The sequence below is a fragment of the Ambystoma mexicanum genome, chromosome 4q (assembly GCF_040938575.1).
Source record: "Ambystoma mexicanum isolate Mex_15411 chromosome 4q, UKY_AmexF1_1, whole genome shotgun sequence".
Lineage (NCBI taxonomy): Eukaryota > Metazoa > Chordata > Amphibia > Caudata > Ambystomatidae > Ambystoma > Ambystoma mexicanum.
Genome location: NC_090928.1, coordinates 994895794 through 994910021, shown reverse-complemented (window position 1 = coordinate 994910021; position 14228 = coordinate 994895794). Strand labels below are relative to the sequence as shown.

The window sequence follows — 14228 nt, the reverse complement described above, 5'->3', positions numbered from 1 at the left end:
CCTATCCCCCTCCCGTGCTACCGTTCCCTCTGCCTCTACGAGCGGGAGGTGGTCCCTTCAGAGTCATACAGTGGCCAGACCACAACCCCACCAGCCCCCCAGCATCCCTTGCAAGCACTTTCCCTCGGGCTCCCTTCCAGGGACAAGCCCTAACCTGGTCCACCCTGTCCACCGCACTCTTGCTCTTTTTCCCCGGGCACTTGCCATTTTGGCCCACCGTAGCACTTGAACACCCCACCCTCCCTTTGGGGGGCACCCCACTCCTGCACTTCACCCTCTACCCCCCCACTTACCACCTTGTCTTGCAGTTGCACGGTAGGATTGTCACAGGGTCAATATAACCGTTTTTGTTATTCTACTTTCTTTCCTATGTCCCCCCACCCCCAAACTTGTGGCACCTGGAAACACATGTGTATAGGCGCCATACAAATGTCCAATATATAAATGAACCAAGAAATGAAGAGGCTTTGTAATGGGGACGCAGGTACCCTTAACATGCTCTTGGAGTGAATAATAATTTCTGACATCTAGCTCGCCAAAGAGAAAGATCAAAATAGCAGGTACCCAGCAACAACCACAGCTATACTATTAAACTTCTCTACACTGCTTCTTGATCTGCTCACCTGTGCAAATAGAACTTCAAGGGATGCGTTGTCTGGGTACTGCAAGTGCTTTGAAAAGAAATGATGGAGAGCAGCAATATCGTTCTGGATCAGTTCTTTCTTTTCATTGTCCAACTTATCCATATCTGTGGACAAAGAAGAAGTGATTACATTTCAGAGAAAATCCAATCGCACAGCAGTGTTAGCATCAATCTCTCTTTATCAGCTAGTACCAAGCCAGCAGTAGCAGCCAAGAGAAACCCAGAATGCGATCGGTGTTAAAAGCAGTGGTGGTAAAGAGTGGTATAGCAGGAATAACAGAGGAAAACATGTTTTAATGCTATATGCTCTCTATTATCCAGAGTCGAGAATTGATAACCTCCTAGTCACAAAACGTGTCATTCCTTGGGATTCAAGACTGTTCTTGTCGGGAACATGATGATCGTTTAGCTAAGCAGGCCTTCCTTCTGCATGGTCCAGTGTAAAGTGTAACCCTTTTTAATGTTTGCTGGTTAGTGGTGACCATGTCATCATGTTCAAAAAAGAGCACTGAGGGAATCTACTGAAATAAGTACTGCATCGCAAAAATGCCTTGCTGTACATATCCTTCCTCAAGCAGCACAGAGTGCTGCAAAGGGTATTACCCAATTTCATTGTTTATAATTGATCTAATGGTACATTTGACCGAATTCGGCCAGTACCATTCGATCGATTATAAAAAATACCCAACATGTGTAACGCGGGTGCAGGGATGTCCCCCGCTACCCATGTTTGGTATTTTTGGACTTTGGGGTTGCAGGGGTGTCCCCCACTTCCTTGACAATGGAAGCGGGGGACCCACAAAAAAAAGTAAAAAAAAGAAAAAGGGACACTGCAGCGTCCGATCCGACCCGCGTTAGAGGAACGTATCTGATGCTGCAGCAGTGCAGGGGAAGCAGAGCCGAGCAAGCAAGCAGGTAAGTAGGGGGGGGGGGGTGGTGTATGATCTGTTTATCAGGATCATTTTAGTTTAATATTTATCACTTAATGTATTTCACTGCACAACTGACATTTTAAAGTGTTCTATGCATAATGCATTGTATTATTTAATTTACAAACAATCCGCTAATTCGAGCAGATTAATTACGGTCTGTTCTCTGCAAACAATCCTCAACCCCAATCCCTGCAAAGTGATGCATATTGAATGCTGTGAAGTGCATTCTACCACAAAAAGTCTTGTGCTTAGAGGGTATATTGTAATCTGGCCATGATGGGTGTGCTAGGCTTAATGGAATAGTACAATGATGCGTGAACATAACAAAATGTAATTGGATCAGGATACCATGAATCCCTTGTTGTGGACCATTTTTATTCCAGAACTAACAGCAAGGCTAAAACAGAGTAACTGTTTTTTTACTTCTGATGTGCAATCCCGGACGACTACCACATGCAACATTCTGCTTATAACCCACAACGCAGGTATACCTATGTGGCTGAAAACCCTATATTAAAAAGAGTAAAATGAACCATTATGTATAAACTAACAGTTAGCCTCTTTGACAATAGGACGTTAATGATTTAAGTAAAGGGCAACGATTTCTTGCAAGTTTAAGCCCTTCCTTGTGCAAAATAATGTAAAATACTGCACCACCAAGTCGAATGCAGATGGACAACAGACTTCCTCATGGCAAGCCAACAGATCCTTCCTCGGCATGCTAACACAAGCAAGGAAACTATTGTAATGAACATCATCCAGTTCACTCAAAAAATAAATATATAATCCATTAAAACTATGCAAGCAGCAGAGACTATGACAAGAACCCTTTGGTCACAATCTCCTCAATGTGTCTAGCCACCCCTGAAATTAATAACACAATGACCAAGAACGTACGAGGAAGACCAAAGTCTTAAAGATCTCTTAACTTCAAAAACCAAAATCTACTGACTCCCACATAATACAACCCACAGTATAAATCCTTCCAAACCAACATACTGACCAAACACTAACAAATCATTCAAATGTTCCCAAAGGTCCCTCTAATGCTGCTTCAAGAGCTCTGCTACACCCCAACGTCTAATGCTTCAACACTCGCCAACAACAATTATTCTCCCCTCAGAAACAAAAAAGCTACTTCCATCAGCCCAAACTTTATAATTGAGAACTATCACCTCACCATTGACAGGCACCCTCCAAGACTGATGAGAGTTTAGAATCCACAATAAGAAAGCCTCAAACAAACCTCTCCCAACTGAGATCCAGCTCAAGTAGTGTCCTAAATTGGAGGACAATCCCGTTCCCTGCACACCCTTTATACGGAGAAGACTAAGTCAATACTTGTAGTTTGATACTCGTATGCGTAGGCTCATCACTATATGTTTTTTTGCTAAAATTGTGTTTATTAATCATGCATTAAAACTAGACTGACAGTTGTCAGCACTACACAACCCAGTTGAACTGTACTCAATGATATGAAAATTGTTTCAATTGACAGTCTTCTCAGTAAAAGAGTGTACAGGGGACGGGAGTGTCCTCTAACTTGGGACACAACTTTTTTCTTAGCATACAGTAGCAGCTTACTTTGACAGAGATGCATTTTTCATCCCTGCACCTCAAACCACTCTAGAACGTGCCAGAATATATACAAAGGTTGAGACCCAAAATCTCATAAAAAATGGTGCGAGCTCCAGTTTTACTCAGCCTGATAAGGTAATAGGAGAAATGCAATTGCAATGCAGACTTCCCGAAGACAACATCAATATGACACTTGTTCCCCACAACATGAAGAAAGTGCGAACTATACCTGAACAAGAAATCAAAAAGACATAAAAGGCTCTTTTTTTTTTAAAGCACATCCACAGGCCACTTGATCGGATTTGAATTGGGTTCTTTAAAGCACACGTATCCACATAACCTTCTCAGTCTTGATGGACTAAAACCTTGAAAAAACAAGTTGTTACAATAGTGCCCGATCCACTATCCTCTCTTACAGGATAGCCAAACCTTCGATATCCCAAGTGGTCCATAGCTCCCCGGAGGGATTGAACCCTCACCAGCACATTGTGAAAATTGGGTTTAGAGTAGATATGGACAACATAATAACGGAAAAATACTACGGAAGAACAAGTTACTTACCAACTGGTAACGTTCTTTCAACTGGATGTTCCTCCAACGTATTCCACATCTTTGACATGTAATGTCCACAGCTGTGCACTTCGGAACATTTTTCAGCAGAGGGCGTCCTGCGTCGATGACGTTGGGTCGATGTCCCACGAAGGCCTCCGTCGAGGGCGATGTCACCGGATGTTATAAATAGGTTGCACTGCGCCTGCACCCTCAGTTTAAGTTTTTTCCCTCAGAACGTGTGGTACCAGTCTCATGCCTGCTTGACTGCGCATAGCCTTGCAGAAGAAAAAAAAAAAGAATCGCATAGGAAATTCTCCAGAGAGGCACGCTGGAATACGTTGGAGGAACATCCAGTCGAAAGAACATTACCAGTTGGTAAGTATCTTGTTCTTCGAGTGGATTGTGTCCTCCAATGTATTCCACATCTTTGACAGACTCCCAAAGCAGTACCAGTAAATGGAAGAGGGAAAAGAATTTAGAGTACCCAATCAGATTGCGGAATAAAGAACCGCATTTCCAAAGGCCATATCCTGACCATGGATTGTATCCAGGGAGTAATGTTTAACAAAGGTGTGGATTGAAGCCCATGTGGCTGCATCACAAATATTCCTGATAGGAACCCCCTGCTGGAGGGATGTGGAAGTGGCCACGCCCCTAGTGGAATGAGCTTGCAACCCATCAGGAGGGTCCTTACCTACCAATCGGTAACACTCCATAATGGTGAGGATAATCCACCTGGACATGGTCTGTTTGGTAACAACCTGGCCCAATCGGTGTCCAGCATATCCTACAAAGAATTGATTGTCCACTCTGACCCTGGACATCCTAGAAATGTAAAAGCTCAGAGCTCTCCTAGGATCCAACCGATGGAGTTGCTCCTCTTCCTTACCAAGATGAGGCGGAGGGTAGAAAGATGCAAGAACCACCTTTTGACTCAAATGATATTCAGATACTACCTTAGGTAGAAAGGAGGGACGTACCCGCAGTACAATCCTGTCCTTGTGAAACACAGTAAAGGGCGTCTTAGATGAAAGTGCCTGCAATTCACTCACTCTGCGAGCGGAAGTGACCACAACCAAGAACAAAGTCTTGAAGGACAGTAATCTCAAAGGACAGGAGTGTAAAGGTTCAAACGGAGCACCCATGAGAAATTTCAAAACCAAATTTAAATCCCAAACCGGCACCTGGAAAGGGGACGGCGGGAATACATTAGCCAGTCCTTTAAGAAACTGAGAAATCAAAGGAATCTTAAAATAGGTACATTCTTCAGATGAGCGCTTAAAGATAGACAGCGCCGCCAGGTAACCCTTAATGGCACCAGCTTGAAGGCCCCTGTGGGCCAAAGAAAGTAAGAAAGACAAAACCATAGGAATGGAGCACTGAAAAGGATCAACACTGTGACCTCTGCACCAGTCACAGAACTTTCGCCAATGGCAACGGTACAGGGATTTTGTTGCAGACCCCCTGGCCGAAAGCAACACCTCCATCACGTCATCCGGGAGGTCCCAATCCTTATACCTCAACCTTTCAGATACCAAGCGTGAAGGTTGAGAGTCTTGACCTCTAGATGGAGAACATGAACCATCCTCGCGCGCGCGAGAGCAGATCTCTCGGTAGCGAAGACTACGTGGAGGGCAGATGGACATTTCCAGAAGGTCCAGGTACCACGCTCTCCTGGCCCAATCCGGAGCAATGAGGATCATGTGGGAACTGAACCTCTGTAACCTCTGCAACACTTGAGGAATGACGGGGACTGGAGGAAATGCGTACAGCAGTGGGAATTACCAATCCACCACAAACGCATTTCCTAAGGCTCCTCTTGGAGGAAATTCCCTTGAGCAGAATCTCTTGCATTTTCGGTTGACACTGGTGTCGAAGAGATCCACTTGCGGGGTTCCCCAAAGGGCGAAGATCTCCTGAAGGACTTCCTCAGCCAACTCCCACTCATGAGAGATTGTGCTCTGCCTGCTCAGAGTTTCCGCCGCCACCTTTTCGTCTCCGGCCAGATGAACTGCCGAGATCGAAATTCCCTGCTGGATGGCCAGAACCAGAGCTGCATTGCCTCTCTGCCTCTCAGGACACTCTTCCCCCGTAAATAAGGCAGAAAAGCCTTCAGGGCTAGCCTGATGGCCCTCAGCTCCAACAGATCGATGTGGAGTTTGGACTCTGACGGAGACCAACGACCGCTGGCTGTCAAATCGTTGGCATGAGCGTGCCATCCTGTGAGGGAAGCATCCGTCACTACAGTCACCTCCGGCCATGGTTGCCAAAACGGTTCCCCCCTCATCAGGTTCCCTTCGTTGGCCCACCACAGAAGATCCTGGGAGACCGAGAATGGAATGTGAACGGGATCCAACATCTTGTCTGAGAACTGTGGCCAGTGCATCTTGAGAACCCGTTGCAGGGATCTCATCGGCAGCCTGGCTTCTGGCACCAGAAAAATGCAGGATGTCATGAGGCCGAGCAACCTTAAGAATTTGAAAGCCGGGAGATTCTGGGCATGTTGAAACTTGTCCACCATCTGCACAATGTGATGAGCCCTCATCTTGGGAGGCAAGCACTTCCACAAGGACATGTCTAACTCAGCCCCAATGTACTGGAGCTGTTGGGAAGGTGTCAGATGCGACTTCTTGAAATTCAGGGAGAAGCCCAGCCTGTGGAGGGTGCGGCAGGTGCGAACGAGGTGATCCAATGCTTGCTCAAGCGAGCGCGCCCGGATTAGCCAGTCACCCAGGTAGGGGCCGTCGTGAATCCCCCCCTCGCCTGAGGTACGCTGCCACCACCACCATTAGCTTGGTGAAGACCCTCGGGGCGGAGGTCAATCCGAATGGCAGGACCCGAAACAAAGTGAGTCGCCAGCCGCAAACCTCAGGTACTTTCTGTGCTTGGGATGAATCGGCACATGAAAGTAAGCATCCTGTAGATCCACAGACACCAACCAATCCTGAAGTGGAAGGGCCTGGAGGACGTGAGAAAGAGTAACCATCTTGAACTTGTCCTTCCTGAGACGTTTGTTCAACCAACGCAAGTCCATGATGGGTCTCAATCGCCCGTCTTTCTTCGGAATCCAAAAATAAGGAGAATGCCATCCCTTGTCCCTCTCTGCTACAGGCACCAGTTCTATAGCGCCTTTCTCCAGCAGGGTTAGGATTTCCTGTGCAAGGAGTGGATCCAGAAGCTTCAAAGAGAGTTTCCCCGGTGGACCCCCACTGGTACTTTTTCGCTGGCCCCTTTGACTGGCGGCTCCTCTCGTTCTACCAAAGGAGGAGTAGTAACAAAAAGAACCTCCCCTCCATTGCTGTCCCCTAGGATGAAAAGGCGGAGGTTGACGCACAGCTGCGCTAATGATTTAGCCGCAGCTTTCGAGGTCTGCAACCTCTCAAGACTCTCATCAGCCTTGCTGCCAAACAAATGTGCGCCATCAAAGGGCATGTTCAGAAGACGGGCCTGCACACCCGGAGCAAAACACGACTTCTGCAATCACGCAAATCTGCGTATAACAGTGCTCGCAGCTATGGATCGGCTAACACTGTCGGCCGTATCCAAACCCGACTGAAAGGATTTGCCCATGGCATCCTTGCCGTTTTGCACGAGCGCAAGGAACCCATCCCTTTCTTCCCCCTCGGGAATATGCTCAGCCACTAAAGAAACACAGTTCCAGTGTGTGGGAACCTTGCCAAGGCACAAGTGGAGTTGGCTGATTTCACAGCCATGCTCCCAGCAGAAAATACTTTCCGGGCCAAACCGTCGAAGCGCTTGTCCCTATCCGGAGGTATGATAGGGTATGCCACCTGCCTCGAAGTGGCCGTAGCCGCCTGAACCACCAAACTCTCGGGAGTGGGGTGAGTAGATAAATAGCTGAGGTCGCTAGCGGAAGGGCGGTACTTTTGTCAAAGATTTCTTAACAACCGGAAGAGATTCCGGGGACTGCCAAGCAGCTGCAACCCTTTTCTGTAAGGTGAGATGAAATGGTATAACCGGGTCAGAGTACGGGACTTGATCTAAGATGTCCGTTAGATCATCCTGCACAAAGTCTTTAGCAGGACTGGACCAGCCCATATACTTAGACTCTAGCCATGAGCCTCCTGTATGAAGACTCTGCACGAGCCCAAGGCTCAGGCCTAACAAATTCCACTTCCGGAGAAGTGTCCAACCCACTGGCATCATGGAGGGTCTGCCTCAACTCCAGCTGACTGGCTCCAGAAAGTGGAGCTTCATCAGGTTCACCAGGGTCCTCAAACTCAGACCTTTCTTCCTCTTCATATATGTCAGCCAGAGGGAGATGAAACCCAGGCCTGGTGATAGAAGAGGGTCTAGAGTCCAAAACTGGCCTCACAGACTTCGCTGTAGCCTTCCTAGGAGGATCGACCACATCGGGGTACTCCAAAGGCAAATTTCAGGCAAAAATACCCAAAGGCGCTGAGAGTGCCAAAGGCTTTGACGCCGAGAGCGGCGACAACCTGGACGTCGTGAGCGCCGAAGATGGGAAAGCGTTGATGTCTGAGTGAGACGGACACAGCGCCGACTGAGTTGCCACCGGCATCAAGCCCTTAGAAAGTTGCAACGGTCTTGCTGGGGACGAGGACTGAGACCTAGAAGCACGTCTCTTTTGACTCTCCGAAGCCTTGTCCGAACGGGACCACGAAGGTTCCCTATGCGAGTCGCGTCGCAGACCCGAGCCCAAAAGCGTGTGAGCCACGGTACGAGATCGATGCTGGCTGGCTTCGTTAGAAGGCGCGACCGGACCCGTGCCCTGTGAATGGAATATCGCTAACATTTGCTCCTTAAAGGCAGCCCATTCCACCGGAGTCGAGGACTTCGTCAGGCATGGCACTTTCCTCGCGTCTCCCTCCGAGGAGGAGGAGGACGGGGAAGGCGACCGGTGACGAAGTAGAATGGCGGGAACCACTCCAGGACCGAGAACTCCGGGCCTCCAACCAACGCATTGAGTCGCCCCTCGAGTCATCGTTGGACACCCCTTTGCACTTGGACTTTCGGGACTTACTGGGCTTACAACCCCAACCTACCTGGAGCTTCCCCTTCCGCTCCCGCAAGGCCCTGGCAGTCAGCGACTGGCATTTTGAACAGTGGCCTGTGTCGTGCGACTCACCCAAACCCCACAAACAAATGCAATGTGGCTTGGTGATTCACATTTTCGACTTGCAGTCCCGGCAGGTCTTGAAGCCAGACCGTAGAGTCGGAGGGTCGAACAAAAAGACAAAAAGACATCTCAACGATGAACACACAAGGCGCACCGTGTTCTCCTCTCCGGCTAGGTGAACCACTGACAGGGAAATTCCTTCTTGAATTGCCCAGAACCAAAGCTGCATTGCAGCTGTGCACAGTGGTAGTGACCCTACTCCTCCTCACTTGTTAAGGTAGTACATGGTCACTAAGTCGTCTGTCCTTATCAGGACATTCTTTCCCTGAATAAAGTGCAGAAAGGCCTTCAGCGCTAATCTGATCGCCCTCAGCTCCAGGTTGATGTGTAGTTTGAGCTCCGATGAAGACCAACGACCGCTGACAGTCAAATCGTTGGTGTTGGCTCCCTACCCCGTGAGTGAGGCCTCCGTAACTACGGTTATCTCTGGCCATGGTTGCTGAATGTGTTGAGCTCTCACCTCGGGTGGCGAGGCTCCCATGACACCTCCCCACCACCCCCCCGGACGCATCCATAACTGCTCTGATGAATTGGAAATTTTGTTAAGGTATCATGCAGAACTCGCACTTTCAGCCCAGTTTGTGGAGAGAATGGCAGGTTATGCTGAGATGCTCCAGGATCTGTTTGGGAGAACAAGCCCTGATCAGCCAATCGTCCAGGTAGGGGTGAAAACCCTCGGGTGGAGGTCAGCCCAAATGGCAGGACTCTAAACTGATAATGAGATCACATATTTCATGCGCGTGTGATGGATGGGCACATGAAAGTTAGCATCTTGAAGATCCAATGACATAATCCAATCCTGAAGCTGGAGAGCTTGAAGCATCTGAGAAAGCGTGACCATTTTGAATGTGTCCTTCCTGAGGAACTTGTTGAAGTATCTCAAGTCCAAAAGTAAGGGGAGTATCACCCCTTGCTGCTCTGCATTACAGGTACTGATTCTGTAGCACCTTTCTCTAGCAGGCTCAGAATTTTCTGCAAGAGTAAAGGATCCAGAGTTTTTCAGCAGTGGCTACCCGGTGGATGATCCCGAGGCCTTCTTAAAAAGGGGAGGCAATAACCCTGGGCTATTGTTTGCAATGCTCAAGCATTGGAAGCAATGGCCCGCCATTCTTCCAGATGCTGAGTGAGCTTGTCTCCCACTGGGGTTTTGTGGATTAGGGCCTCAGAGCTGTTTCAGGCAGAAGTCGTTGCATGGGCAGGCTTAGCACCTCTTCCTCGTCCACCACGAGGGAATTTCTTTTGGCCTCTTTGATTGGCCAGTCCTCTCGCTCATCCAAACGACCTACCCCTCCAAGTCGGTGCACTGGGGTGTGAAGATTGGGGTTGTCTGACAGTGGCACGGAGTAATTTGGCTGCCACTTTTGAGGTATGCAATTTCTATAGGCTCTCGTCAGCCTTAATGCCAAATAGATGAGTGCCATCAAAGGGCATGTTGAGAAGCCTAGATTGCACATCAGGTGTCAACCCAGACTATCTCAACCACGCAAATTTGCGTGTAACTGTTCTCACCACCATGGATCTGTTAATGATGAGTCGGCAGAGTCCAAACCTGATTGGAGAGACTCACACATGGCGTGTTCCCGTCATTCACAATATTTAGACATCCCTCTCTCCTCTCCTTCAGGGATATGTTCAGCTGCCATGGAGATGCAATCCCACAAAGTGTGTGTACGTTTTGCAAGGGCACAAGTGACATTGACAGAATTCAAGGCCATACTAGCGGCCGAAAATTCATTTTTTTTCCAAAGTGTCGAAACGTTGGTCATCTCTGTCCGATGGTATTGCTGTCTGTCTTGAGGTGGAGGCTGCAGCTTGTACCACAAGACTTTCTGAAGTAGGACACTTTGACAGATATTCCAGATCGCTACTGGAAGGCTTGTACTGTCTTGTGAAATTTATATTAACAGATGGTCTTGTCTCTGATGATTCCCAATTAGCTCTAACCCTTTTTTTGAAGGGCTACATGAAAAGGTAAAACAGGGTATTTTTGGGACCCTTATCTAAGAGTGAATGTTATGCTCGATCGAGTTTTTCCCTCACTTGATTTTAAAATGTGTATTTGATTGTTAGTGCTTGTTTGAAGTATCACTGCCATTCTAATATATTCCATCTGTTAGTCGGGCACTTTAAAAGAGTTTCTTATCGTGAATTCTCAGCACGCTCCGACCACTTTGGAACTACATTTCCCAGCTTCACGTGTAGTTTCTCGTGCTCTTTGATTGCCCGCAGGCGCAACAGCACCTTGCGTGAGTGAGCCGGTTAGTGCCAGCATTTAAGGGTACTTGTATCTACTTTCTTGCTTCATGTATTGAATTTTACATTGCTTTACTTTGCACTAGAGTGCATTTTATGCTCGCTCGAATTTTTTACTCACTTAATTTTTAAATGTGTAATTGATTGTTAGTGCTTGTTTGAAGTATCACTGCCAATCTAATATATTCCATCTGTTAGTCGGGCGCTTTAAAACAGAGTTTCTTATCTTGAATGCTCTGCACGCTCCAACCACCGTGGAACTACATATCCCTGCTTCATGTGCAGTTTCTCGTGCCCTTTGCTTGCAGGCGCGATAGCATCTGGCGCGACTGAGCCAGTTAGTGCTGGTTTGTGCAAGGTTGGTGTAAGGTCGGTTATACCACCCACACACTGCCTTTTCTGCAAACCCCACAGATCCCTAGTGGAAGTTTAGTTTGTCCTAGGTAAAGCTTGCCATATTTGCGCTCACACTGCAGCTTTTATCATGTCAACCACACTGAGAACCCGCTCCCAAACCAAACGTGCAGACATTTTGGTGAAGTATTTAGCCCTGGCACTACTTCCATGTCAGCGTCTTGACTCCTGAGACAGACCTAATTCTTATAAATGTTCCCTCTCCTATAACAAAAGACATTACTTTCAACTTCGTTCTGTCACTACTGCACCCTCGGTCGACATTTCTCCCGCAGATAGGGATCAGCCTCATGAGGTGATCACCTATAGTAAAGTATTTACCATAACACAAATTCCCCTTTCCCCATATAACATGTTGAGTCTAACAAACCGGGATGAATGTATCTGCGATAACAATCGCATTATAGTAACCAAACTAAAAGCTGATAAAATACCCGCTGACAAACTCTGAACTGTTTCAATGCTGAACACCCGCTCATTAGTCAAACACACATTTGAGATTGCTGATTACATCCGCATGCAAGAACCTGATATCTTGGCGTTTTCTGAAACATGGCTACATGACTCTGCCCAGATTGCTGTTAATAACTCTCTGCCTACTGGTTACAAAATACATAGGGTTGATTGTATAGAACAGCGGGGTGGGAGAGTGGCTCTCATCGTGAAAGATCACCTTGACGGTCATGCCCGGAATACTCAAAACTTAGATGGCTGTGAAAAACTTATGGTAAAAATAAAAATTAACCCGAATAGTTCCATTACTATACTCACTCTTTATAAACCTCCCCAAGCCTTTCTGTTATTTGAAGAACAGCTTCTTGAATTACTAAATAGCATTACCAAGTCTAATTCACCAGTATTGGTAAGGGGGGGCTTTATTCTATGGGCTGACGACCCATCAGACTCCTTAGCTGCGTTCCTCTCTTGAAGTAGCCGGCTACATCCAATTGGTAAAAACCCTACTCATCTGTGTGTTCACACCTTAGATTGGATTTTATACCACAATGTTCATAGCTCTGTCCATTAGCACCCAATCATGCCCATGGTCGGATCACTTTTTTGTTAATACTTCTATTATGCTTCCAGCTCCCCCTTTCAGACTGGATACTAACGTTAGGTCAGAGATCATTTGCAGGAATATTAAGAACGTTTCAGCAACTGCCTTCTCTACCTTACTTTCCACCAAACTGGACAATATTGAAGCCTTTGTGAAAACCCTTGACCTGGTTTCCCATCTATCGTCTGCTATTAAGGCTACCATCGATATTCTTGCAGCTGAAGAAATAAAGATGGTAAAAGGTGAAACCATTAACAAGTCATGGTTTAATGACAATATAGTGGAAGCAAGGAAAATAAAAAGAGCACTTGAACGAGAATGGCGGAAGAATCCTGGCCCGCTTACTGTGGAGAAATATTTTTAAAAATCGGTACACAACTATAACATATTATCATTGAATCTAAAAGAAAAAACATACAATGTACACATGCATAATGCTAAATCTAGCTCAAAGGAATTATTAAAGAGTTTGAAAGCCAATAACCTCCATTTACCCTTGTCACTAAAGACTCAATGTTGTGTCAATCTATTTAGGATGAATTTGTAAATAAAATCACTGGACATCGTCTAAGCATATTCAATCAACCGGCTAGTCTCGATATAAAAAAAAGGACCAACTGAAATAGCACACACTTGGCCTATTCAGCTACCGTACCTAAATTTGATTTTCAGAGCTGCTCAGAAAGCGAGGTTATTCAGATTGGCCCCAACATGAAGTCTACATCCTGTCTTGGGGGCTCATGCCCTGCTGATATTTTGAAAGGTTCTTTACATATCCTTATCCAATGGATTACCAAGATGATTAACTCTTCATTTGAGACAGGCCTTGTACCTGCTGCTTTGAAAATGTTTGGGTCACCCCCTTCTGAAAAGGAATATGCTTGACTCCAAGGACTACCGGCCAATTACCAATGTGCCATATCTGTTGAAGATTCTGGATAGAGTGGCATATCAGCAACTCCGCAAACGTACAGAAGAAAATCAACTTATTAACATCCACCAATCTGGCTTAAGATCCAAACACGGAACAGGCAGCTCTTCTGGACCTTAAATCAAATATTGTAGGAGTTATAGAGAGGGGCCACCCAGCCATACTCCTATTACTAGATCTTTCAGCGGCGTTTGATCTTATTGACCACAAATCTATAACATGAAAGATTGTTAACCATTGCCAACTGATCAGAAAATGCTGCCCAATGGATTGCATCCTTTCAAGGTCCTACAATCTAGAGTGGCTGTTGAAAGGGCTCATTCTTGTGACATCTGGCATACCACAGGGATCATGTTTATCCTGTCTGCTGTTTAATATCTATATCAGGCCATTTCTTGATCTTCTAGACGGACTGGGTGTCCAATATGCAAATTATGCAGATGACACCCAGGTCCTATTGGAACTAACTGGAAACCACAGCAAGGACGCTGCCACAGTGAACCGCCTATAGTGAAATCCAGGCTTGGATGCCACACAACTCACTGGCACTTAACACAAAGACTAAGCTTGTCATCATGGCCTCTGGTCCACGACTGAAGAAGCTCAATACTCAGTATGCCCAGTTCCAGATTTTTCGGTAGCTTAATTGCCGTGAGTAAATCAGTAAAAACACTGGGGTCATTCTTGAGGCCGATCCATCGATGAAG

The 14228-nt window shown here is 46.6% G+C and overlaps 1 protein-coding gene across 1 annotated transcript in view; it reads right to left on the bottom strand.

Annotated features, from left to right (window-relative positions):
• SMYD2 (SET and MYND domain containing 2) overlaps positions 1-14228 on the bottom strand; it is a 349576-nt gene that overhangs the window by 167551 nt on the left and 167797 nt on the right. The window contains exon 5 of the mRNA XM_069608562.1: positions 624-748. Coding sequence (XP_069464663.1) covers positions 624-748 — 125 coding nt within the window. The remainder of the gene's footprint in view (positions 1-623; positions 749-14228) is intronic.